Source organism: Periophthalmus magnuspinnatus, chromosome 14 (assembly GCF_009829125.3).
Source record: "Periophthalmus magnuspinnatus isolate fPerMag1 chromosome 14, fPerMag1.2.pri, whole genome shotgun sequence".
Lineage (NCBI taxonomy): Eukaryota > Metazoa > Chordata > Actinopteri > Gobiiformes > Gobiidae > Periophthalmus > Periophthalmus magnuspinnatus.
In genome coordinates, this window is record NC_047139.1 from 26,240,141 (window position 1) to 26,266,702 (window position 26,562).

A 26,562-nucleotide genomic window follows, 5' to 3' on the forward strand; every position below is an offset into this window, starting at 1 on the left:
AAAGGTGAACGAGCAAGATAAGCAAAAAATATATATAGTTTACCGGCCTCAAGGAGATAGGAGTAAGTCACAACTAATAGTTTGAGTCTTGGTAGGCAATGGCCCTACAGCAGGCATGTCCAAACTGCGGCCCGGGGGCCAAATGCGGCCCTCGGACCAATTTTTCTTGGCCCTCAAGTTTCCAGGTGAATTGGCCTATTTTACTTTAAACAGTACTTTTTACTATGTATTTCTGAAAATCTACTTTAACAAGCCCTTATCAAATATTTAATGTGTTCCATTGAGGATGTAAACATGAATAAAGGTCTAGTGGTTCAGTCTAACTTGTAATAATAACACAGATTTGAAGTATTCACTGTACTGGCGACCAGTCTATGGCCCTCAATCGGCCCTCGGCTTTGTCTGTGATTTTATATGTGGCCCTGCATGAGAAAAGTTTGGACACCCCTGCCCTACAGTGTACCTTTACACTTCGACGTATTCATGGGTTTCAGATTCTGTTTAAAAGTGCTATTTTGAGTACTTTTGACTATTTTTTAATTGTTAATGTATATATCAACAGTCACATTATTTCTACATTTTGAACTCAATAAATAACTGTACGGCAAGATCCTACTAATTTCATATGGGGAATAGACATAATGCACATATCATATACTTTTCAAAAGATAACATTACTCCGTGATCAATTCTGGGTCTGGGAACTGCAGTGTTATGAGAGGCACAAATATTGCTTATTCTTCATTTATATTTCATTTCAGAAGAATGTGCAAACCTATGGACTCGATATATAGACAACTGATGACCTCGTAGTTCAGGGGTAAAATCACAGACTGTATAAATATATATGGATGTAGCTAATCTGCTAGCTAGCTTCCAAATAGGAAGTGTTGCCCCTCTCTCTGTAACTGCTGCTGTCAGGCTTGTTATTTTGGTCTTAAACTGTTCATATTGATCCACTCGACATGATCCTGATATTTTTACTTTGCTGCTGTGTCACAAATCAAGATACGAACAAAATAACAAACCAGGCGCCTTCTTTCCCCAAGGTCGCTCCTGCTGGCGTTAGCTGCGGGTTTGATTGACAGCGTTGCTAAGCACCTGCTCCCTGCTAAACCAGTGGTGGTGTGAGGGAAGCGGCATTAGCTTAAACAGCCTCGCTCCAGATTGGCTCTTTGGTTGCTATGATACTCGTGGTCAGAATTCCAAATATGGAACTGGGCTCCAAATTCGCCGCTATAACTGCTAGCCTCGATGAGCTTCATCTGATTAGAGCCGCTATGGGTGACGTTAAATGTTCTTACCATTACCGTTGACATCTGCAGTACTTGTAAGTTGCCCGTATGCACAGGGAGTAGACTCTTCAGTGCTTTACTCCTTGCTGCATATATAGTACTACATATTTCAGTAATGTAAATATCTGCAGGCTAAAACATAGGTGCTATGTGTAGAGATGTGTGTGGATCCATACATCCATCTTTATCATGCTTGTTAATTTGTTTATGTGGTATATTATGGCGCACCACCAAATCAGCTGAGAAAAAACCTTTCCCTCATCGATCTAATTAAGCGCCCAGTAATAAATCCTCTCATACTTCACTCCATCTGAAGATTTTAATTAGGCAGTTCAGTTTGAAGGCCATGCAGATAACACTCTGTAGCCTCAAGTGTCCATGTTGGGCTTGTGTGTTTGAGTAGCATACTCAATGTTGCGGCAAATCCTACTTTGACATTCCATAAGAAATTTAGCACAGCAAGGTTGCAGCTCTGAAAGATAATCCATAAAATTGTGAAGAAACATTATCAATTATTAAAGAGTGGAGTTCTGGGAAAGACGTGGTATTTTTGTTCAAGTCCGAATTCTCGCAAAGTGTACTTGGCCCAGGTCCCTTGTGTGACTGGATGCTTGTTTGATTGCAGGGTTTGTGTATAGGGCTAGGTGTGATGGTGTGAGTTTGGACTGCCTGTTTCACAAGAAGACCCACAAAACTTCACCCATCAACACCTCTTTGACAACTTGACTTAAAATATGTTGTGCAGACTTCACAAGCAAAAGGAGAACAGATTAAAAAAGCACAACTTGAAAAATATGGAATTTTTTTTTTACTTCTTTGATGCATTTCCAAAAACACTTCAAAAGAGCACACGGCTGTCAACACATTTGTTTAACTCACCAAAAGGAGCCTATTAATAAATATCATAATTAAGATATTAATAAGAAGGACACATGCCCATTCACACCTCCAAACCTCAGATCTAATTTCTCAAGATCCACTCACTGACATTAACACTGTGTAATAAGGCTCATCAGAATAGAATCAAAATGTTAGTGGCAGGTGTGAAAAATCACAGATGCATGTTTGTCACAAATGTTATTGTAATTATAAAATGCATTTTATCTCATACGACATATCCCGGGGTAGAGTAAGGTTAGAGTGACAAAAGCTGAAAATACATAGGGGGTGTTTTCATGCCAGTCTCAAGCTTTGCCAGGGAGTTACACTGCAATATGTTCCACTCAACATTTTTTGGACATAAGCATACATCCTACATAATATTACAAAAAATACTGGTAAAAGTAAAAAGCCTCCATTTGTATTTGTAGCAGGCAATTTTTGCATTAGACAAAGAACACCTGTCATTCATCTGCAGCTAATGCGAGCCTAGAAATGGTGCTGCCATCAAACACACAGGCAAAAATGTGTCATTTGCACAGATGTTCTTGTTTTTCTCTGTCATTTTATTACCGGATCTGTCTCTTTGACTAATATGTCTTTGAGGCTGGATGTAATTGTTATGAGTCTCTTTGTGCTCCAATCAAAGCTCACAGCATGCAAATCGTCTGCTCTTTGAAAAAGACGGAATTAAGGTGTTTTGCTGCAAACATGGAGGAGATTTTCGAGAAGTGAGAAACATCTATTATAGTAATTATGTTTTAATTAGCAAAAGTATAGATTCTACATACACTCCTTACCTATTTGAGTGTGCCCTGACAGATTGTAAATAAGCTACATAAACGGTAAACATAAAAGGAAATGAGGTGTGAATAAGACATTGCAGCCAGACCCGTAATCTTAAAATGAGTGGTACAGTTCAATACTGTTCCGCAGAAATTTAATAGGAGTAACTAAAATTAGGTTTAAAGTTATCTGTTTTAGTTAACATTTAGTCAAGCCTCATCCTCCAAAAGTAACAGCAGAAGCATATTTGAACAAAGGTTGATGGTAAAACATTTTAAAAAGCTAATATAAAATAAAATCAGTAAAAGATCATGCCTGTCTTACAAAATCAAAACACCTCTATATATGTTGCATGACATCAGTTTCATAAGGGTCAATCTGATCAAAGACTGACCCCCAGTGATGACATCAGACTATGTTGTGACCATCTAATTCACGGTGAGCTCAGACAAGCATTTCTCTGACATAGTAACAGGTGGCGTGTGTCTCCCTTCTCCCTGCTGACTGACACTCACATATTATTTCGGTGGTGTCCCAGTTGCTGACAGCTTGTCAAACAGTGGATTCAGCTGCTCCTCCTCCTCCTGACCTCACAGGGTTGACACCAGAGAACATCATCACAGCATTGCAGACAAACAGATAGTGGGCTGTAGCGTGAAAGCTAACACCGTGGCACAGGGTTAAACGACCCAACATTTTCCAACCCTGGAGGAAATGTGGGACATCACGTAATAGGAAATTGGAATGATAAACTGAAGGCTTCTTGATTAGGTTCCAATACCTGGCATTGGCTACAAAACTAAAACGGCAAATTATTTTCATGTAAAAATCTATTGTGCCCAAGTACATATATATTGTAAACGTAGCTCTTAGGATCAAAATGAGACCACAGTGTTCTTTCTGAATCTAACTTTAAAGTGTTTTGTTTTTTGTGTTTGTTTTTTTATAGATCATCTGCAAACCAGGAAGTAAAGCTGGTGTGATGTTACTATGCTAGTTGTTAGTTTAGCAGCAGCGTCACAGCAAAACTCTGTGAAATGTGCTCATAAACAAATTGTGGTGAATAATTCAATTTTTTTTCTTTTCTTTTTTTTTTTTTTTTGGAAGAAAGATGAAATCAGGTACAGTGGATTTAACAAGGGTGAAAATAATGTTTTTGTATATTATTATGATGAGATTGCTGTTGTGAAGGTTAGGTGTGAGTGATTAGGAGGGGGAGGAAATTAGAAAACGGGGCACTGTACCATTAAGCTGTGTATATAAACGACTGAAAAATTAAATTGCATGAAAATGAGGAATATTTTAATCAAAAATATTCACATGGCTGATCTAAAGATACACAAACTCAAACAGGCGTTGCTATTAGATTACTAACTCCGCCAAAGTTTCATTCAAACCATGCACATTTTTCAATTTGACACTCCACAGTTTGCTATTGTATTGTTGTCTGAAGTACCCGAGATGTAATATCACACCCAAAAATTAATTTTAGCTGCATAATAGCATATTTTTCATGCTAGATTGTAATAAATTGCCGGTAGATTGCTGTTAGGAAAATGACTTGAATCCTGATGTGTTCTGGGTAAAGAAAAGAAAAACATACAGCAGATGGATACGCCATAGAAAATGTAAAAACACCAGCTTTAGGTAGGTGCTTTATATGGAGATGCGTGTCAATGCCTGTAAGCGGTGTTTAAAAGTGCGTAAATAAATGATCGTCTAGAGCTTCAACTGCTTTGACTCTTTTAATTATTCCAACATTCTTAGTTTTGTCATCACGTCTGGGTTTTATTCTCCCCCTCAGCTCTCAGTCTGCCACATATCGGAGCCTGTATTTGACTTCCTTTGTTAAATCTGCTGCAATAGCCTTGGGAGGTCTAGAGGAAACTGCTCCATAGAGAACAACAGTAAATGAGGCAGGCCAGGCGAATAAGGAAATCATGCTTTTTACATAATCAAATATTCATTTTTAGAGTCAGTGATATTGCACTGATATATTGTCAAATACCTTGGATAGACCCTGAGCTAGTTTCTAATAAAACTGCAGCCGGTTTGATTGTTGCTACGTTCTGCTGGTCGAATACAATAGAGAAGGAAGCAATATATGGTCTTTCAGACACTTTATTTAGTTATAAGGATGGAAGAAATATTTAGTAGATTTGAAATTGAATATCTTTTCTGACAGCTTTTAAGTTTTAGGAACATCAACAAAACTTTTTTTTTTCCTAATGAATTCCTCACATGTCAACAGAAGCTTGTAGCTCTTGGAAGCAGGATTATAATTGCAATGAGAAAAAAATATCAATAAAAAACATCCATATAATCCAATTTACAACTGTTGTGAAATAGATGAACTAACCAGAGGGTGTAAAGAAAGACAGGAAACTGGATGTCTACTGCAGGCTCAACATACAGTGAGTACTGTCTATCCAAGCCTCATTATACTTTCATTGTAGGGAGTATTATATATCCCTTTGACACAGAAGTGCAATGTCCCTATCAGTAACATATTCTTTTGGAAACAACTGACTGCTCACCTTAATGGAAAGAAAACATTTTGAGGTGATATGAAGTGATTGTAACATAAATTCTAATAGAGTTGTTAAGTGATGATTTTACTTCCAGGTTCAACTGGTTCACAGCTGTTCTAAATTTGTTTTGTTGTTTGTTTTTTGTTTTTTTGTTGTTGTTTTTTTTGCCACAATTCTGCCTGTCTTGGAGCCCATCTTAATAACTCTATAGGAAATTGCATAGAATGTGCAAAGGTTTTTTGTGTTGCTTCGTCTGATTAATGGAATAAACAACAATAGTCTGTTTACTGTCTATTTACTACATACTGGTAATTTACAAAAATGGAGAATTGTACATGCAAGAAAATAGTAGACATTTAATCAGTGTCTATCTGTTTGGGCCAGCCTAAAACCTAAAGAATAACAAAGCATGCTTAGTCTGGATCACGCTTTTCATCTACAGCAAGAGCACCTTCAAACAACAGATAAGTCATTTTAAACATAGGGATTTTTCTTCAACTTCAATCATTGCACCTTTGTAATGAATTATAAATCATGTACTTGGGCTTTTGAAGTGCAAAACACACACAGACACACCCTATTTGGTTTACAGGCCGTGTGCGCTCACCACTCCCCAGTATCTGTTCCAGTGACATGTCTATACCAGCCAATCACACCAGTGGTCATCAAAGCATTCATTGAGCAGCTTTGGCAAATCAGCCCCAACAGCGCCTCCATCACAAACCTGTCTGCACATTCCTGACTATACTCCCAGGGGACACAGATGAAGAGATGCTCCGAGAGGAAGAGGACGAGGAGGAGGAGGGGAAAGGCAGAAAATAGGAGAGGCAGAACTGACAGCGATGGTGGTACGGCCGTGGAATTGTTCGTCTCATTATTCCATTGAGAAGGCAGTGTCTTGCTCTCTCTCTCACACACACTCTTTGTCCCCCCAGATGCCCTGTGCATGTTATAAATCAGCACTTCTGCAGCCTATTAGACAGAACGGCGGCACATTTTTTTGTTTTGGAAGAGTGATTTTGCATCAACACTAGATTCAATGCTGCTTGCACTAGCAAATGCAACCAAGAGGCTCTTTGTCATAGACCGCTGTCTTTTAATTTCTGCAATCTATACAAAATTTTACATATATTTCTTGTTCCTTTACAAACACACATTATTGTTATTCTTGCATCTATCTTAATAAACAGAAGAAAGACCATCTGTTTTCATTGTAAGGTGAGTAATGTGCAAGATATAATTTTAGATATTGTAATGACTTGGAAACGTGCCATATGGACTATAAATTAACCATAGCCACTTTCACTAACAACAGACTTTGACACCTTTGCCCTTCAAAACATGCAGTAGGTTAATTGTGACTAAAAATAGACTATGACAAAGATGTACAATATTGTACAAAGCTAGACTATTCTCTTTAATAGTAATGTGTCTAGTTATATTGCAATAATGCCCCCAAGATCTGAAACCAAATGAGATCTATCCAAAATATCCATACAAGGTGGGACAACATTCAGCATAGAGAGGTAAAAGTGTAAAGTATAAACTTAGTACCTAAATGAATAATGGAAAAGCTGCTCCGCACTACTGTTGGCACTAATGACGTTCATGTTAATATAGTGATGCTATTAAACATTAATATTAAATTTAATTCATGGTGAATTAAAAGTAAGTTATTTGGTGTTTGGTTCAAAACCTTCTATTATTCATAGAGATGTTTTGCCTGGATTGTTAAACAAAATGTCAAAAATGATAGTGTATTTTAAATTTAAACCACACTTTTGTTCTTATAATTACTATGGGCTTTTACAGTTTTTGAAAAGTGAGGGATGTACCCGTGCTTATCGAAGTGTTAGTATCTCTTTTGTTGACAAAGACAAACCATTTGGTGAAGGTGTTGGCAGATCCTCTCACCCAGAAGGTTGAGAATGACTTTTTAATTTCCCTGTATATGGTTTCCCCCAATCTTGATTAAATTGTAGTTGCCAGGGACTTTCTTTTAAGAATCATGATTAGCTGAAAGCATAGTTTGTTAGGATCAACTGCCCAGAAAAGGATTAAAATACAATTACAGTACACACATCTGGGAGAATCATGTTTTTTTTTTCTTTTTTCCATTTCCACTTTTCCCACTTATAGTGTCACCTTTAATTCAACAACATTATAGCCAAGCGAGTGACATGATATCTCACAGAATGTACAATATAAAGCAATGGAACGCTCACATTAAGGTTATCTGAATACCCCCTGTGACGCCTTCTTTACACGCACAGTACAATTTCACAGCAAATGGACACTGCATATGGGAAATACAATTGCCACGTCTTGTAGAGCCCATATTTAATGTATGTATCATTGAGAAAAAACTTTTACGAATTGAACTCTAACCCAAACTAACCGATGATACTATTTCATTCCCAGTGTTTTAAAAATCCGTTTGTATTTTGACCCTCGTGTGGCATAGTGGAGCTCAAGACTAATGGTGAAAACTTTTGTCCTGTAAGTAACCCTTATGACCTTTGACCTCTGCAGAAAACCCCTTTTTAACATTGACTGTAAATGTTGTTGACTGCTGTGATGACAAATAACACAATTTATAACGTATAGTGCTAATAAATCACCAAATCCACCCCTATATCTCTTCTTCTCTGACAACTAGATGACTCAACCATACACTAAGCTGTTAATACATCTGCTTTGACAAAATCGAAGTGTTGCAGCATGTGCTTACCATTGCGAGTTTTTCTTACCACAGAGCAATGAGTTAATGTTGTGCTATAGATATAATTTAATTTGGCTTGTTCAGACACCTCTGTAACCAAGCTAATTATCATCCCCTCAAGAATGTCTCCTTTTATCACTGTAAGCAAAACCTAAGTGAATAAAACACATATGACGTCAATAAATTGTGCAAAGTTTGTGGTTGTTATTGGGAAAGGATCAAATCTAGCTGCTCTGTGGCTGTAAGGAAACTTTTGGGTCTCAAGCTGAGCAGAAAAACAGGGATATGATTCACTATCGAGGGAAACGGTCCAAGCCAAACACGGTCTCCATGGCAACTATCAAGGGGGAATTCATGAACATTCAAACTGATAGCAAACATCACTTGACGAGAGGTGAAATGAAGACCTACAGAAAACATATGCTAACTGACAGCTAAGTATAAATAGGGCGAGCAAAATTATCTTCAACTGACAGGCATGTTTTTGCAGGCCTATCTTATTCCTCTCCCATTTAGACAAAATATCTGTCAGCAACTTGATCCCCAAAGAAGAAGGAAATATTGTCCATAGAGAATAAGGGACAAAAAGCCTCCATCGGTTTTTAATCAACAGGAGTGTAAAGTATCTACTAAAGCTTTCTTGTAGACTGTATGCCATAATACACTGACGATATTTGCTGTTAGTATCTGCATAAAACATGTAAAATAAAAATGCTTTAAACGCCTTATTTTTCTGAAAAATTATAACATAAACAGACAACTTTTACGCTAAACGCAAACTGGAAAACAAGATAAAAGTCCATGTATTTTTTAAACATATGATGGCTTCCGTTATGGTTGGAAAGCTACTCGTGAGGGAACATACTGGGCAGGGTCAAAGTTTATCTTTCATCGCAATTAATCCCTTTGAAATGTTTTGGAAAATGTCACATTTTTCTTGAGGTAATTAATTGAAATCAACAGCATGCAGCACGATTTCTAAAGATTGAGATGCTTGATTGGACAGCTATACAGATTTGTTGCAGATAAATAATCCTATGGGAGACGAAATATGCAAAATATGTTAGCATACCTTTTAATAAATCCCAGTGAGTGGAACATAGTGGTTTAAGCTGCTGTCACAATTGTTTAGGTCATTGCATTTATATTGGGTGTATGTTCAGACTTGACATTGCATGCACACACACACAACCTCGCGACAGGCAAAGTGTTTTACATTTTGATAGCATTGCAGCGAAGCCAGGAACCATATGGTCTTTGTCACCAACCTCCCTCTCCCTGCTCCTTCACCGTTACAAGCCAAACAAACCCTTTTTCTGCTTTGCGTCTTGACACTCGGGTGCAAAACTGGCACTTGGAAATGTTGAGCCTTGGGGAATATAGCGAGTGAAATTGTTTAGACAATACTCGCAGCGCACTCGGCCAAAAGTCTCCAGACTGTAAACACGGTGCAGCTGTCCTTAGAGTGTGATAGTTAGTCACTGACTGATCTGAACCATGGAGGCCAAACGGGAGAGAGAGGAACAGGGCAATAATGAAAAACAAAGGGAGAAGAAAAGTATTTGACTGTTTACTTGCCATGATGTGAATAATTAGTCCGACAGCAATGGAAATCTTAAATAAGCATGTTAACATCTTGGTCATAATGAAGGAACGAGGGATATTAAAGTGTCTCGTCAAACTATAGCATCTGGATTTTGTCGGACTATTGAAAGCATCTCAGTGCAGTTAAGGTCAAAGAGGCATTTAGCAAAACATAACAAACAAGCAGGCCAACCAGTCCAGTGTTTGACAATGTATTTTGACAACAGTGCAGACATTTATGCGTGATTTTGTCTTGTCATAACAAAGATAAATTCATGCAAAAGTATAACATGCTATCAAAAATTTTAGCATCCATCATTTAAAATCAATGAACAAATTAGAGTTGCAAACCAAGACATAAGAACACTTTGTGAGTTTGATGTCTTACAATATATAAAAATTTGCACCAATGTCATAGCAATTAAAAATCGCAGTTGAAAACTGCGAGTTCTCAAAATGTCGCCTGCAAACAGAAAACTCACATATAACCCTAAAAGGCTTGGACCACCAGCCCTGCTTTTATGCATGTAAACCACGTACTGTGTATACTTTATGTAAACTACTGACAGATCAAACGTGAAAGCCAAATGAGGGAGTAGAAACCAGGAAAATAAAATCCTAGCTGGCGTTCCAACTGTCACCTACAATTGAAAATAAACATGCTATCTGACATTGTGGCTGGAGATGAGCAGCACTTACTATGTTTGTCTATCAAATCAAAATCAGCCCCTCTCTCCACAAAGAGGAGGTGACAAATTTCCCAAGACGTAGTGAATCGCTGCCACTTAGACTTCCCTTATTGCCTTCTTCCATAGTGGCTACAGACGCGATGCTGTCAGTGCGCAGGTGACAGCCGACTGAAGTGAGCAGCCATTAGTTAATATAAGGGGCCAGGAAGAGAGAGAAAATGTGACCCAGGAGAAAGAGAGAGAGAATGAATCCTGAACACGCTACGCCCACTGCACTGGCTCGTCATTCAGCGTGAGATTACAATCAAAGAGGAGCGGACATGGGGAGAGAGCAGCCGTCCCACCTCCACCCGTCAATCATCCGACCTGAGCGAGCCGTGCGTATCCCCTGATCCACTTCAGAGGGAGAACATATCTATCATGGTAATGCATTCATACCATCAGCATGAGCCTGAACAATGAGGAGACGCAGATCTCTTATCTGTGAAATAATAACAAGAAAACAAAACAAAGAGGTGAGCTGGAAATTATTGAAGATGGTTGGATAGTGTTTTTTTTTATTTTTTTTTATTATTTTTTTTTAGCAGTTCTATTTTTTTTTTTTTTTTTTTTATGAAAGGCAAAGCTGTGCAGCCAAAGAATTATTAGAACGTACTTTGATACTACAATTCTTTCCATGGGTTTCAGAGTGTAATTAACAATTCACTACAAATTATTGTATTTTTTTGAATGATAAAAAGTCCTCAAAATGGCACCAATAAACAAGAAACTTAAACCCATGAATAAACTAAACTGAATAAACAGATTTTAAGTTTATATTATGGTTTTATGAACTCATTAAATGTCCTAATTAGCTATTTAAAAGCATGGTCCATGAACCTGTATTGGTTTACATTAGTCTTCCATGCCATATAATTAAATATGCACGTGCAGCTGTTGTAGATTTTGACTACCAGTTAATACAAAACTCTATTGATAAGCATCAGTCTTAGATTTTCAACAAGTGATTGGCATTCTGAATTCACATGGAAATTGGCAGATGACGGCCAAACTGCTCCAGATTTGTCTCCAGGAAAAAAACAAAAGTTCAAGTAATTGGCAGGATGTGAATTCTCAGACACAGCATTGGTATTGTTTATTCATTACCAGTTATTACAATGTGTTGCAGTTGGAAATGTTTGGTTTCAAAATAATAATAATAATAATAATAATAATAATAATAATAATAATAATAATAATAATAATAATAATAGCAAACAACGAAGTTAAATCTGTCAACTGGACAAATCTTACTCCTACAAGATTTGTCCAGTTGACAGATTTAACTTTGTTGTTTGCTATGGATCAGACCTGGACGACTGAGGGTCTACACAGAAAATAATAATAATAATAATAATAATAATAATAATAATAATAATAATAATAATAATAATAATAATAATAATAATAATAATAGGTTTATTATTGTTATTATTATTATTATTTTAAGCTTTCAACTTTGCCATTTGTCACTCTCACATTGTCAGTTAAAAAGTGTCAAAACGTTGCACTTTCCCTTTAAAGTATTAATATTCGAGCAAAGACACAACATTAGCACAACTTAGTGCGGTCTAGTCTCAGCGAGGGATTTCTCATGTCTGCAGGACATAATTAGCCTGCTCAGATTTTAGTGAATATGAATTTTGCCAGAGGGATACATGTGGAGTTGTGTTTGCTCAGTCTGCTCGACGAGGGTCAGGGCGGTGTTCCCAGCAGATAAATCAAACTTGCTTGGACACATGCTAAGTAATTGACTAAACATGATGGATGCCTCTAAATCTGTTTTCCATTCCCATACAAACTTGTGGAACTTGTTACATGTCTACACTGTACAGCTGTCATTCCCGCAGGCTTATTAATTCATCACCACGGCTTTATGGCTTAACCCTCATAAGCCACCAGCCGCACTCCTCCTCCCGCAAATGGCAATGTCCAATTAGTTTAAGAATATATGCCGCACTGCTTCCCTACAGAACCTAAAAACAGGTCCACTATCCAATAACCTTTGGAGTACATGGGCTGTGACTTTGCCTTCACCTCAATAAAGCTCTTCGTGATTGAATCAAGTGGCTGGGGTCAATAGGACATATGTTCATTTCCCAGGGTCCTCTAGGGTCCCCGCGGGCAGGAAAAATATGCTGAGTGTCTTCGGTGACATTTATTGGAAAGGAACCAAGTTATACGTCCTTTCCCGCCGCGTTCGTGTTTCGTCTCAGTCAATGCCAGTCCACTCCATGTCCATGCGTATGTGGACTTATATGTGTAGTGTTGTAGGATCGAAACCCCGTGGTCACGCTTCAGGCATTGGCACATGCTACATCTGTCAGTGTCTGGAGCACGTCACCTCTATTTTCTGCAAACAAGTTTCAGTGCCTTGAAGGATAGACAGTTCTTCAGCTACTTTCTTTCTATGTCATTCTTTCCCAGCAGCCATCAGCTTATATCAGTCAGACTGCAGCGTAGCAATTTTCAGGCATCAGTTCTGCAGTACTTGTGTCAAATTATTCATACCTGCATGAGAAAGAAACTGATTTTTTTTAATTATGTAAATGGAGTGAAGGCTTAAGACATAATTAATTTCCAAATGAAGCTTTGTATGGTGCTGTTGATAAGGGATCAAATGAATTGTGCTTGTACCAGACTGGCTTTTAGGTTTTCTTTTAGTGAAGTCCTCAATTTATGTAAAGTGACAAGACTCATTGACAAGTCATTATTTTATTATTAATTCATCATCGCTGTATTTCAATAATATGCAGAGTATAAGAGTCGCTGAGACATGAAAAGTGAGGCAAATTACTTGATTACAAATGCATAACTTGTAGTGCAATGTTTAATACGACGCCTGTACAGCGTATAGGATGTAGCGCTACAATCATCCCATGCCCTTGTCATACAGCAAACTTTCACTGATTAAGTGCTTAAGAGTGATTAATTAGTTGTGGCAACTTGTATGACTGGATTTAAATTAGTCCTCATAAGTCGCACAGTGTAGACTGCATTGTCATGATGGTTTCATCAACATCAACGTCCATAAAACTCAAATCCCTGCAGAAGGAATTGTTTTCAAATCTTACAATGGTGGACTCACATCAAACACTATTGAAACCACCTGGTCTTTGTATTCAGACTTATGAAAGAAAAAATAATAATTGTCTCATTGTTGACCTTTGCTAAAATTGCATTCAAATGAAAAACTGACAAATACACTTTGATGTTTGTGCTAACAGACTAAAAGCAAACAACATAGTGCTGATAAAGGGGACAATGACACTAGCCACCAAGAGACATGCCTAAAACAAATAGTAGATAGGATCGAGGGAGAAACCTGTCACATCTGTGATATAAACTTTCATATAGGCTACAGCTGGAAGGCTGTGTAAACAAGCTTTTGAAAACAACATTCTCTTTCAGCTACAGTAAAACTGTTGTTTTTTTTACAGCCTGTTGCTCTTTATAAGTGTCATCTTGACTGACAAACTCACTGGGGGAGCTTTTGACCACAGCTGAATCAAAGCCAGTGATGCCCTCACTTTTTCATGTTTTGCTGTGACAACAGAATATTTACAGTATTCTGCAGTCTACTTAAGTGCTCATGGGGATCTTGTATAAACAGTATTTTTAGATGTTGCACGAGACGCATTTTATAAGCATTGTGACAATGTTTATCACTTCACATAAAACTAAAATTAGGTTCAAAAGTTCAATACTTCAAAATATGTTTTGTGAAAACTCTGACCTATAACAGCATATCAAAGACCAAAACATTAACAAATCAAACATCAACAAGACTTGACAAATGATCCATCTCATCTGTTTATTGAGAGAGGAGGGACAATCCTCCTTTTAACACTCCCTAGCTTCCCCAGCAAGCCCCTAACATAACTATCTCGCTCTAGTCTTTACCATTACCAGAGGAGAGGGGATGTGTTACTCTCTAGCCGCAGGGTGACCCGTGAGCCCCTCTGACCTCCGAAGGATAAAGTCAGCTGGACATAACTCATCTGGACAAGTCCAACAAGTCTGCGCTGTTCCTCGTCGACCTTAAACCAGGCAGTAAATTTTGTGAACTCTGAGCATTATATACCCCCTTCCTCCTCAAGGGCTATCTCTGGCTTCCCCAAACTATTCACACTGCTGATCCGGCATTATCCCTATATCCCGTTTGACCATGTCTTTCATTAGGATTCAAAAGGTGAAAACAGACACTACAGGGGGAATTATTATTCTAAAACCCTTGCAAAATATCTGCCCATGGGATCGGGAGGGCCATGAGCGCTGAGTAAGCTGAGCAGAGAGGCAGTTATAGATGGGGAGCTGTGTGGAGTATTAGGGCATGACTGCGGTTGTTAACCTTTGTCACACACACTTCCTTACTGCGGTGCATTCTTCACTCCTCTTTAGTTTCCCAACGATTTGAACTTGTAAGACTCAAATGAATTACCACGCCATCTGTACAGACTCTATTTGACGCACTGGGGTCATGACCTTTGTCCTCTGCCCTACGACTGCTTTGTTCATGGTGCCATTCCATCAGTCTTAACTAACACTAGGGTTGTTTGTTGGCACACTTTGACTTGGGCAGGCAAAGAACCCTCTGTCTATTTGCACAATATATATGTTATCTCGAAAAAAAAAAAGGTAAATAAAGGTTAACTGTTTTAAAGCAATATTTAACCATACAAACCTGGTTAAATTATCACTGTCTACACAAATGTTATATTACCATACTACCATCTATAGTTCAGTTTATACATCTAGTACAGAAAATTCTAACAGTGAATTAATTATCATCACAAACATTAAAAAACCTGTTAATTTTTCAATATGTAAGAAATACTTTAAGAGTTAGAATGCATGTAGTTTGAAGTACTCTAGTTTGACTGACAACTAGTAGTAATTATACTGTAATATTGCATACTGTAATTTTGGGGAGGGGCAATAGCCACAAAAATGGAATCTATATATATATGCATACAATGTGAATGGACTGAAGAATTAACCACACAAACCACAGAAATATCACTTTTTACAATGCAAGATTATGTTTTTATGGTCTTTTTAATGCATTTTTGTTTATTTGCATAAACTACTTGATATTCTAATTTTGCATATTTGCATATTTCCAAAATGAAAATTGTAATATCCATTTTCTAATATATTTTTAAAAACATCATCCTTAGTATTACACCCACAAGCCAACATAACTGGTATAGACAGCTCACGATCAAAATGAATGCCTAGGACCTCTAAATGGGATGCTAATATATAAAATGTGTTGATTAGATTTGACATTACCTCTAGCTTAAATGAAATAACAGACTAGCGACCCCACATACTTGACACCTACAACTTCCCTGATTCAGCGAGTCTGCTCTGTCACCTGTTCAAAACGCACTCCTCCATGTTAAAGCCTGGGATTAAAGGGACACACAGCTGCTGCATTTTGACAGGTGGACTCGCTTACTCAATCTCCACCTGTCTCTTCACCATAAAAATGACCTTTCAACTGTAATTGGAAAGAAAGTAGCAAAATAAAGCTGCCATCCGTATTTACATATTAGGTTTCATATCAGTGGAGCAGGAGGGTTTGAAGACGATTGAACTCAGTGATGCGTGAACTGGCGATAACAAAGACCAAGATAGCTTTCATTAAAAAAGAAAATAAATCCACTAAGACGTGAGGATTTGGTGCTTGCTTTGAGACATTACAGAGTAAAAAGATATTTTGAGCAAATATGTTTTAATAAGACAGTTCTATTTAAGAAAGCAGCTTACTTTCTTTGAAGGAAGATATAAAAATCCTACTATTATCACCTTGCCAAAAGTAGTGGAAGAGATTTAGGAATCAGCATGTGTTAAAAAAGGTGATTATCTCTGGCCAGTGTAGAATGACAAAATGAATACATAAAGTAAGATGCAAGTTTATAAGTTCATTCAGCACATACTCTTGTTTGGCCAATGTGTTCCACAAAGATAATGTATAAATGAACGGCATTAAAGACAGCGAGAAAAAGACTGTACACTCAAATCTATACTTCATAGTAGCTCAATGGCTGATATGCATTCTCCATAACAAATTTGGTTCCGCTGTTATTTTTTTTTTGTCTAAATATGTGGAGCGATTTAGGTGAAACACAAGAAGCAACACTAAAAGCATTAAAGTGTGAGTCAAGAAATGGATGAACTTCAATACTGAGGCGCCATTTTGTTTTCATAAACCATAGTGTCTTGTGCAAAACAGAAGCACTTACTTGCTACTTCCAGGGAAGCATTGTGGCTGATGGCCTGGCCCAGATAGTTGCGTGCCACACAGACGTAGACCCCATCATCAGGTTTGCTCCGTCGGCCATGGACGATGCGGAGGAAGAAGAGGGAGCCGCTTGGCAGCAGCATTCGATGTGAGCGTGGGTTCTCGCGGTCTGTCTCCACGCGCTCTCCATCTTTGTACCATTCCACCGTGGGCGTGGGACGTCCCTCTGCCTTACAGTTTAGGGTGGCTGGTTCCCCTTTGGACACAATCAGGTCAGAGGGGTGCTCCACAATGCGAGGGGGGGAGTCTTCCTGCCGCAGACGAGAACCTGCAACAAACAAAATGTATATTGTTTTTATAGAGATCAATTATGATTATTGCAATTAGGGGTTGAGCGATAGACCAGCACAATTTTCTTGGAGCCAGATCATGATCAGATTTTAAACCCAAGTCATGTGAACTTAGTGTATTTAGATTGTCTTAAAGAGGAAACTAAATCCATCTGTTTAAGTCCACACTTCATTGTACTTAGTTAAATCCACCTGTCTGCATGCTGAGGCGATTTCACCAAAATATTATATTGTCACAGGAATGAATTAGATACGTATCACCGTATTTATCAGCCCTAATTGCAATACCAACATTAAGTAACTTTTGTTTTCAATGACAACCCAAAACATAACAAAAATCTACTGCTCAAACATTCAAAACAAATTATTGCTACTCACATTTGTGGTAGAAAAACACAAAAGTGGATTACAACAAAGTAATCAGGGATGAAATTGGGTCCCCGGATCTGTCTAAGAAACAATGGAGCTAGCATAATTTCATCCCCACCTGAGCCTGTGAGAATGCCTGGGACATGCTGTGCTATTTTAGTCAACATTTCAATCGAGTCAATGCATGTGAACAACTGTTTGAAATTGTTGTGTTTGTGACCACGGTGATCTGAGAGTAAAACTACTAATCCTATCAAGTCAAAAGCTGGTGAAAAACCCTTTGAAGAGTTGCATATTGCTGGTTCCCGAGTGTCTTTTTTGGTATCACTAATAATAATCCAATTTGACAAAAATAATTAGCCAGCAATAACAATCACAACAGATCACCATGTTCTGTATTTGTTCCTCCAACTGAAAACACAAAGAAGGAAACAAAAATATCTGACTTTACAAAATGACGCAATTAGTTTAGTTAAAATGTGATTAGGGATATGAAAAGTAGTTTGTTGATGGCAGTCTTTAAATATTTTTAACCAGCAAAAGCATTACAAAAAACATTACTGTGTGAATCTCTGCAGTAGAAGACCTTACCTGAAATTCCTCTAAATGAGCTATAACTAAAATCTCTTCCATTCCACACTTCTGCAGTAGGCCATCTATAGACAGCCATAGAATCAGACCATTACCAGTGCTACAGCAATAAAAATCAATATTTCTAGCCATACCTTCACTAACAATCCCACCATCACCTTTAATCCCAGATCCACTGATGAGATGTCAATCTTTCTAGTGCCCTTGCAGAAACAGTGGGAGTCCCCAATGCACACAGCAGCAGCAGCAGAAGCAGAAGTCGTGGACAAAGCAAGCCACTAATGAGATCCAGGTACACAAGTCTAATGTCCCCACTGTATAGGCTCCTTACATCATGTTTCAAACCCCCAACCTGCACAAACACACACCCATCTAGGAAAAGACATGTTTTCTCTCCAGTCCCTCCAGTATAAGGTAAAACCGTTTACTTTAGGCTATGGATTGAACACAAAAATCATAGAGTCGTTTGCCAATACAGCTTATAAAAAATATGGGTGATTTCAACATCTGGCCTGAATCTCTATATTACAAGAGCAATAGTTACTTAATGGAGTGTAAAATAAGTTTTCAAAAGAACACTAAAACATACCAAGAGGCAACAATTAATATGTATGGATACAGTACATACTACTTATATTATAATAATAGGTCATAAAATACCATATCCAACCACAGGGAGTAGTAGTGTTGCATCTTTAGTTGTTTAGTTGTTTCATTGCTCAATTAGTCATCTAATTATTTTATTGCCCTTATAAAAGATTTATATGACCACAACAGAAAAAGAGTTGAATGGAGGTTTGGGAATGAATTGTAAATGTTGTTGTAGTAGTTTTCTTATCTTGCCAGTGCACTTTTGGTCAAATATAGCAACTTTTCAGGCCGGGACCCCAAAAATAACCATACAACAAACCTGAACACAATAAAAATGTCAAGGGTCAAAACGTGTTGGATCAGTTTTTAATAAAACCTAACTGGCCACAATTTAACTAAAAATATGTAGTTTTATATAATAGAGTTGATTAAATATAAGGTCTTAATTTTCAAATTATCAGTTGAAATAATCTCGCAACACCCAATTTAGTGCCTCGTGACCCCCTGACGGTCCCAACCCTCATGGAAACCATGGAAGCATAGATTTGCATCATAGAGATAGTTTTGAGACATTTTGTTAATGCTACTATATCTTCGGGTTGAGGAATCAATGCACACATGCATGTCTTTAGTCAACCAAGAACTGAACATCATTTTTTTTCATCAAGTCTTGGTGTAGTGTCTCGACACCTGGCACTGCAAGACAGGGCCAGTGCACTGAAGGAGGTCAGAGGTCAAAACAGGCTGCAGGCAAAAGAACAGATTTTTCTACTTTGCAAAAGACTTATTAATACACACCTTGTTGACAACATTTACAGTGTGTGATTGATGGATGTAAAACTGAACTGTACTATCACAAATACATGTAACTTTCAATGTACCAAATACGCTTTTAACTTTTCACACCATCTTCAAACAACCTCATGTTAGCACAAGCTTTGGACATAGCCCTAAATTAATAAAAAAAAAAAAATATAACATTACATTTTTATCTTTTCACACTCGCGCCCACTCTCTTCCTGCAGTGTTAACGTCGGCCTAAACCTGCTATAAAACTTCTAAGGCCCGGCAGTCTCTGGGAGTCTATTAAAGGAACATGGCATTAACATTAGGTATGCAGCCTCTTTTTCCATTTTATTGCAGTGGGAGAGTGTCACTTTTGTGTTCTTTTAGGTCACTGCAAACACTATCTCGTCTTGCCTTGCGTCGGGCCCCCCTTTAACGTGCCAGTGGCCCCCGTAAAGCAAATAATCACCAATGTGTGAGAGAATGATGAGCTCCTCCACTCCCCTTTGCAACCAATAAATCCCACTCAGACACATGTTTACACAGGTTGATAACACCTCGTAGCATCCCATGAAGTGCAGAGAATTTAATCCAGCCGACGGTGTTATGGTTAGCTTTTTTAACTGCTTCAGATGCTCTATCAGATTAAGAGAAATTAGCTATAATGGGTGGGTTTCTACCGGCCCACCCCCCACGCCATTCACCCAGAAGACAGGAACAATACATGTTGCTGAATGTGAGCTTATCATTATGAAAAGTGTGCTGACATTAGCATTTTCTATCCGACAGCTCTATATTAACGGGTTGTGCGCTGCTGAGATAAGCCCTCCCATCGCACCACTGTTAACATTATACTTATTCTAATGTGCCGGCTTTGTTTCCTCTGCTGGGACTAGTCTACATTGCTGCAAGGTTTATGACAGCAGAACTACAGTGACTGAGGGTAGACTTCCAAGATTTGCAAAGTGAAAAAATATGGAAAGAGAAGTAGATTTTGTAAGTAAATTATCAGCCAAAAAACTGACAGTTTCTTATAGATATTACTAAAAAGACAACTCTGATTTTGGACTCCCCAGTGCTTTTAACTGACTAGTACCTCTGACTAACAAACACATTATTAAAATTTAAAGTTATATGGTTAGATATTAAAAAAAAACAACTAGTAACTGAGCGCAAACAAAATTAAAATGTAATGCCGTTATTAGTAATTCATTTACTATCTGTGGCCTGTGTTCAGATGCAGACCTCTTTCCGCACATTGCATCATTTCCTCAGTGTTTTCTGTCTTAAGCTGAATAAAAGTAAACAAGCCTAAAAAAGATTTAAAGCATATCACACAACAGGTGGCTCTGTGTAGTTGTACATGTTATACATATAAAAATAGCATTAGTATCATTATGCAGCCCACACGATATAGAGGAAATATATCAGATATATATTTTAGTGCTAATAATAATGTATGTGAGTTGTTAAAAGACACATCTATTTTATATGCCGTCTATCTTTTATAAGAGTGTACTGAAGAGCAGTATTTTGTACTTAAATGTTTCATTGTAAATCCTGTATAATTAGGGGAAATGTGGCATTTGTTTTAAAGCAGATATACCTAATAGCTAATTAGAACATACCAGCTACTTTTCTATTGACTGCATTGTAAGTAATTAGCTCAAAACAAATAAAAATACAATCTAATATTAATCAAGGACACACCTGTCTGAGTGAAGCTAGAATCCCAAATAAGCTAAACAAACACATGGGAGAGGGCTCGGGGCTGCCCTGTAGCCAAAATCATAAATATTCCATTTCACACTGAATTTACACATTGTCTAGACATTCAAACATACCACAAAACAAACAGTAGCCACATTGCTTATTTGGGCCTTGGTTCCTTGCACACATGCTTTCTTTCCTTGTTCTTAATTGTGTTGGGCTGGTGCCTAAGGGTGCACGCAGCTCCCTAAGCTCCCTGGCATTACAGCGAGGCAATATCAAACTGCCACAAGTGGGCCCCCACAAGACTGCTGGTTTATCTGCAAAGGGCCAGCAGCCAGTCTACAATAAGTATGCAGAAACATGCTCGTCCATCCACAATGGACTACAACCGGGCACACCAAAGGTCATTTGTAACACCTGTGCCCCCACAAATATGTTTTCTCTGTCCTGTCAGTCATCCCGGAGGCTGTACTGAGGCTGTCTTATGAAGATCTAGGAAAAAGAAGAGGAGGAACACAGGAAGCTTGAGTTGTTGTACGTTTGTTTTGTTGATAAAAAGCAGGCACATTTGAAAGGCAAAGTAACTGTGGTTCCCAGGAGAAATGTGCTGAAAGAAGGAAAAACAAAGTCTGGCAATAAAACTGGAACGATTTGTGCCCACATACAAGTAAGCTATTGGCAACCAAAGACAATGGCAAATTTCCAATGTCTTAATAGTATCATAAATTGTATTTCTTTAATAATGGCCTAAGCCTAAAATATGTTAAAAAAAAAAAAAAAAAAAAAAAAAAAAATGCAATAAATAAAGTAATACAGAAGTTATTATTGTGTTGATGTTGAAATATCTTAGTGGCGATGCAGATAAAATTGATAATTGAATCAAACTGACATCCATTTGAAAGGTGCACTATGTAATATTTTGCAGGTGTTTTTATTGCTGAAAAATCCTTTGAAAACATAGGCCTTGTGATGTCACCTGCTTAATGCCATACTATGGGAGATTCTTGGCAAAGCACTAAAATCTCCATGGAGACTAGCAGGTGGAGGATGCTCTACTATAAACGTTTTATAGTGCACCTTTAAAAACAAGTAGATCCTGCCTATATATCACTTCTCATAATTCTAATAATTGCGTCTTACTGCAATCAGAAATCAAAACTAACATGCAGTGCTTGATGATAACTTCTCACATTTAAAATTTAAAAACAATGGTGAGTGTTGGTGTATTGCTAATGGAAGCAAGTTCTTCTTCTGAATTCACGGAGTCACACCATACAGAAAATTTGTCTGCATACTAAAAACATCTTAACATATTTAAAATTCTGCTGTTACAACCTTGCCCCCAAAACACCAGCGAATTATAAGCCCATAAGTCTTGTTTTACACGTCTAAGCCTTGCCTGAAAGAATGAGCATATCTTGTGAATACCAGAGTTTAAAGTGTCCATTGACAGCTGACTTGCTAGCCCACCAGCCATTGCCTTTGCATTGGAAACATAATCTCCCCCCGTGGAACTATGGGATTACCTGTACTCAAGCGCCATAGCTCCTTCGTAGCAGAAATGTCCAGACCACACCATAAAGGCATGTCGATTTTGTAGCTGGGCTTAACTGAGTGCAATAAACAGAATAGCAATGTCTTGTTAAAGAAAAATCCCTTTGTTTGGGCCTGTAAAAGTCATTTAGTTGTCTTTTTTAGTGACCCATGGGCTAGACTGCGGATCAAAGTCCACACTTTTAATGGTGAGACAGGGATTTCCACAGGCTTCGTAGTTCAAAGCAATGCCCTTGAGAGTGAAATGACACCACATGTTTGAACAGACAATCGTCCATGAGGGCAAATCAACAGCAAACGGGTATACTGGCAAACATCATAAAAAAAAGGGCATAGGGACCAAAACACGGGTTAGCTAACCATTACTTGTATTATCATCTCTAGGTTTTGTGCTCAGTTGACTTTATTCCATCAGAATGATTCGATGAAGAGGCAAAAAGTGGGCACTTTAATTGAGAAGGAACTTTACGGTTAGAAAGGGAAAAAAAATACTAACAGAAACATTTTTGTGATGAAAATGAAATACTGCCTCAATACTAACTGAAAAATTTACAATTTAATTAAAAATGCTTAAAAAACAAACAAAACTAAACAAAAAAAAAAACATATGATTAATACAGGGCTTTTTGGGAATTCAAGATGCTGCCAATACCACTATTCACTCACACAACATTGATAAGGTCTTTTTGCCTAGGGATACAAAGAAAAATCAATGCTCCACACTTCAGGATGGTAGTAGGTCTAACCACTGAGCCACTACTGCCCCACTACAGCAATCTAACAGCCTCCCATCCAGTACTGTCCAGGCCTGGGCATTTAACGTGCTATGGCAGTAAAGCTCGCCCTTCTGTTTTCTCTCTTTAGGTTACAGACACTATCCAAACTTTCATTCATATTTTTATGTGTGCATATTTTCTTATGTTCAAATTTAGAAAAGATTACTTCACCTTTGGAATAACACCTAATCTCATAATCTAAGACCAAACATGACGATAAATACAGGTCTTACGAGTCTTGTGTCAGAGTTTTATTTTAGTAGACTGCTGTCAGCATTTCCATGCTAGATCTACTCCACAGATCCAAGCCTGTCATGTCGTGAACTTAATGGGTCAATTATCCCAGAGTCTGCATACTGTGTACTTTGCATGACTTCAGTATTTTAAGCACATTGAATTATCTAAATTTATCACAAACAGACCCAGATAAATGGAAAATGAAATATCATTTAAAAGTGACATCAAGTGGTCTATTTTTAAAATAGGAAAATGCAAGTTTGGATGAGGTGAAGTCTGTACGCCTAAAATGAGAGATAAAAGATCTTCATAGACTTTAATTAAACATGTTGTCACATACCTGAACAGTTCAAAGACAGGAATATCTTAACATCTTTATGCTTGTGGTTGCTGTTGGCACGACAACAACAAATAACAGATGGCAAGTATAGTCAATGCTGTCAGTAAATTTGAAAATCGATGGTGATAAACACCTAACAGGTGTCAAAGGATTTATGTACTGGCTACTTTATTCTACATTATTACCTGCAGGATATTTGCCCTTTTGTTTTGAATTTTGTCTTTTTACTAAAGATGAATTGGGTAACTTTTGGTGGAGAGTTGGTCACCTACTTTTTATTTCTTTGTCTGGAATGTTTCACAGTATGGCATTAAATGTAACTTCTATGCCATATTGTGAAACATACTAGGTTAACAATAACAGAACAGAAACAGAATAATCCTCCACCAGAAAGGAATAGGTAACTCTAGTCAAAAGTAAGTATGACCAAACTACATCCATCCATTCTTAGAAATCTATTAAAACAAAAACCTAACAAAAAATATTTAACAAAAAAGATAATAGGGACTCATCTCTTGGAGACATCTCCTAAACACAGACAGAGTATTCACGCACACACTAATTCATTTGTAAAGTAAAACAGGGACCCAATAAATGCCAGGCATTCTTCCCCAGCCTGTATAAACCACAATTAAGTGGAACACTGAACACTGTCATTCACCCAAGTATGTGGAAGAGGAAGGAATGCCAGCTTGGTGGTTTGCCTGTGTGTGGCCTTGCAAAAGGTGTCTCAACAAACCTAATACTTTCTAATATTGCAGAGTTGGAGTGTGATTATTTTATCTGATGAAAACGAATGTCAATCTGCGGTTACAATCCCGTGAATTGCCCTATCCTATCTCCTATACCACCCATGTAAGAACACAATGCACAATGCTGCTGCAGTATCTGGAGAGAAAAGTCAAGGTCGTGGACATGATAACACCCCGAGCTCCCAGATGTTCACAGGGAGATTGGAGCTGGGTGAAAATAAGGTTTGCACTGCGAGAATACAAAACGAATCCCAAGTCAGTGCTTCAAAGAGTCACATTTTTAATTTATGACAAGCAAATAGACAGCACTGCTTGAGGCAGTAGTGTGCGTTAGCTACTATTTATTTTAGCTTTCCTTCAATAAACGGCAAAAGGAATTCTCAAAAATATCATGTCTGCCTTTCTTCTTCAACATCCCACTGGGACCTGGACGGTTTGAGAATGATTATATTTTAAAAATTCACTCTCTGACTTGCCATCTGTTAAATGCTCAGTGAGAAGGTAACAAGGAAAAAGCGCTTTGGGGTAAACTCAAATCAGAATATGGCCAGTATGTGATAAACATCTGAGCCAACTAGGTCACCAGGACATAAGTGGAGTATAAATCCATCAAGCTGTCAGTAATGTAGTGTCACAATTTGATTATAAAGAAATGTGTTAAAATAAAAAAGTCAAAATACGTTTTGATTCATTATGGAACCAAGCATGGGCCATATAAAAGCTTATAAAGGCACATAAGAGACATTTGTGCAAATGGCCAATAGCATATCTAGACTTGTTATACTTATTTTACTTAATACTTACTACTACTTAAGTATTACTACTTTAAAATAATGGAGTATCTGGTTGAACTGCAGAATGAACACAATTATCTTTACCTATATCGCCTTTTTAGGACCTCTTAATATCGATATCAGCATCTGTCCACATAATTTCACATCAGCCTGAGGATTGTGAACTGCAAAATAATTAAATAAATACAATTTCAGAATGATCCCCTATCATAATCCTTACAGCCCGTATTCCCATAGTTAATCTTCTCTTCTCAAATGTAATGTTTACAGATTCTTGTATGGTACATGGACATACACTTGGCCACAGGTATGTTTCCCATACAGCAGACCAGGTAAGAGGCGCGTGTGCTGACAGCAAAGAGCTTATCTGGAGTATTTGTGATGAGAAACACCTCCGGAGCACAACGGTGGAAAGACCTGCAGCCCATCTCAGAGGCTTATCCTCACTCCATTAAACTCACACTGGAAAGTAAAGTGGCTGTATAGGCCATTGATTATCGCTCAGCCACAGCTTGGAAGTCAAACTTGGTGCAAATAAAGCAGCGCTAAAGTGGTACAGAGGTGATTTGTTGGTACAAGGAGAGCAAATATCGTCTCCAAGTTTAGTGTAACAACTGCTCTGTAATGAAATATGTTTCATTTCTGTGTTAAGAATCCCACATCTTTTCATCAGTTTGAGGTCTTTGTAAACATCATTTGTAGTTTATGACTTTGGCTACATGTAGTTTTTCAAGTCCTCAAAAAGAGGCCTCCATACTACAACCATTAATAAGAGAAGCCTTGACGATGTATACAGTAGACTCCTGCCATAACCGTTCTTCTTTTTCCCCTACAGGAGGATTTAGCCTGGAGGCCTGGGAGCCAAAAGCCTTTCTTGCTGCTGACAAACTTTAGGGTGAGAATGTATAAAAGTGCCAAAATCTGCATAGTGTGA

General features: G+C 37.8%; 1 protein-coding gene across 2 annotated transcripts in view; it reads right to left on the reverse strand.

Annotated features, from left to right (window-relative positions):
* Positions 1-26,562, reverse strand: part of LOC117381318 (roundabout homolog 1-like) — a 98,651-nt gene that overhangs the window by 59,735 nt on the left and 12,354 nt on the right. For both annotated transcript variants that reach the window (XM_055226375.1, XM_033978267.2), the window contains exon 2: positions 16,777-17,103. In XM_055226375.1, the coding sequence (XP_055082350.1) occupies positions 16,777-17,103 (327 nt within the window). The remainder of the gene's footprint in view (positions 1-16,776; positions 17,104-26,562) is intronic.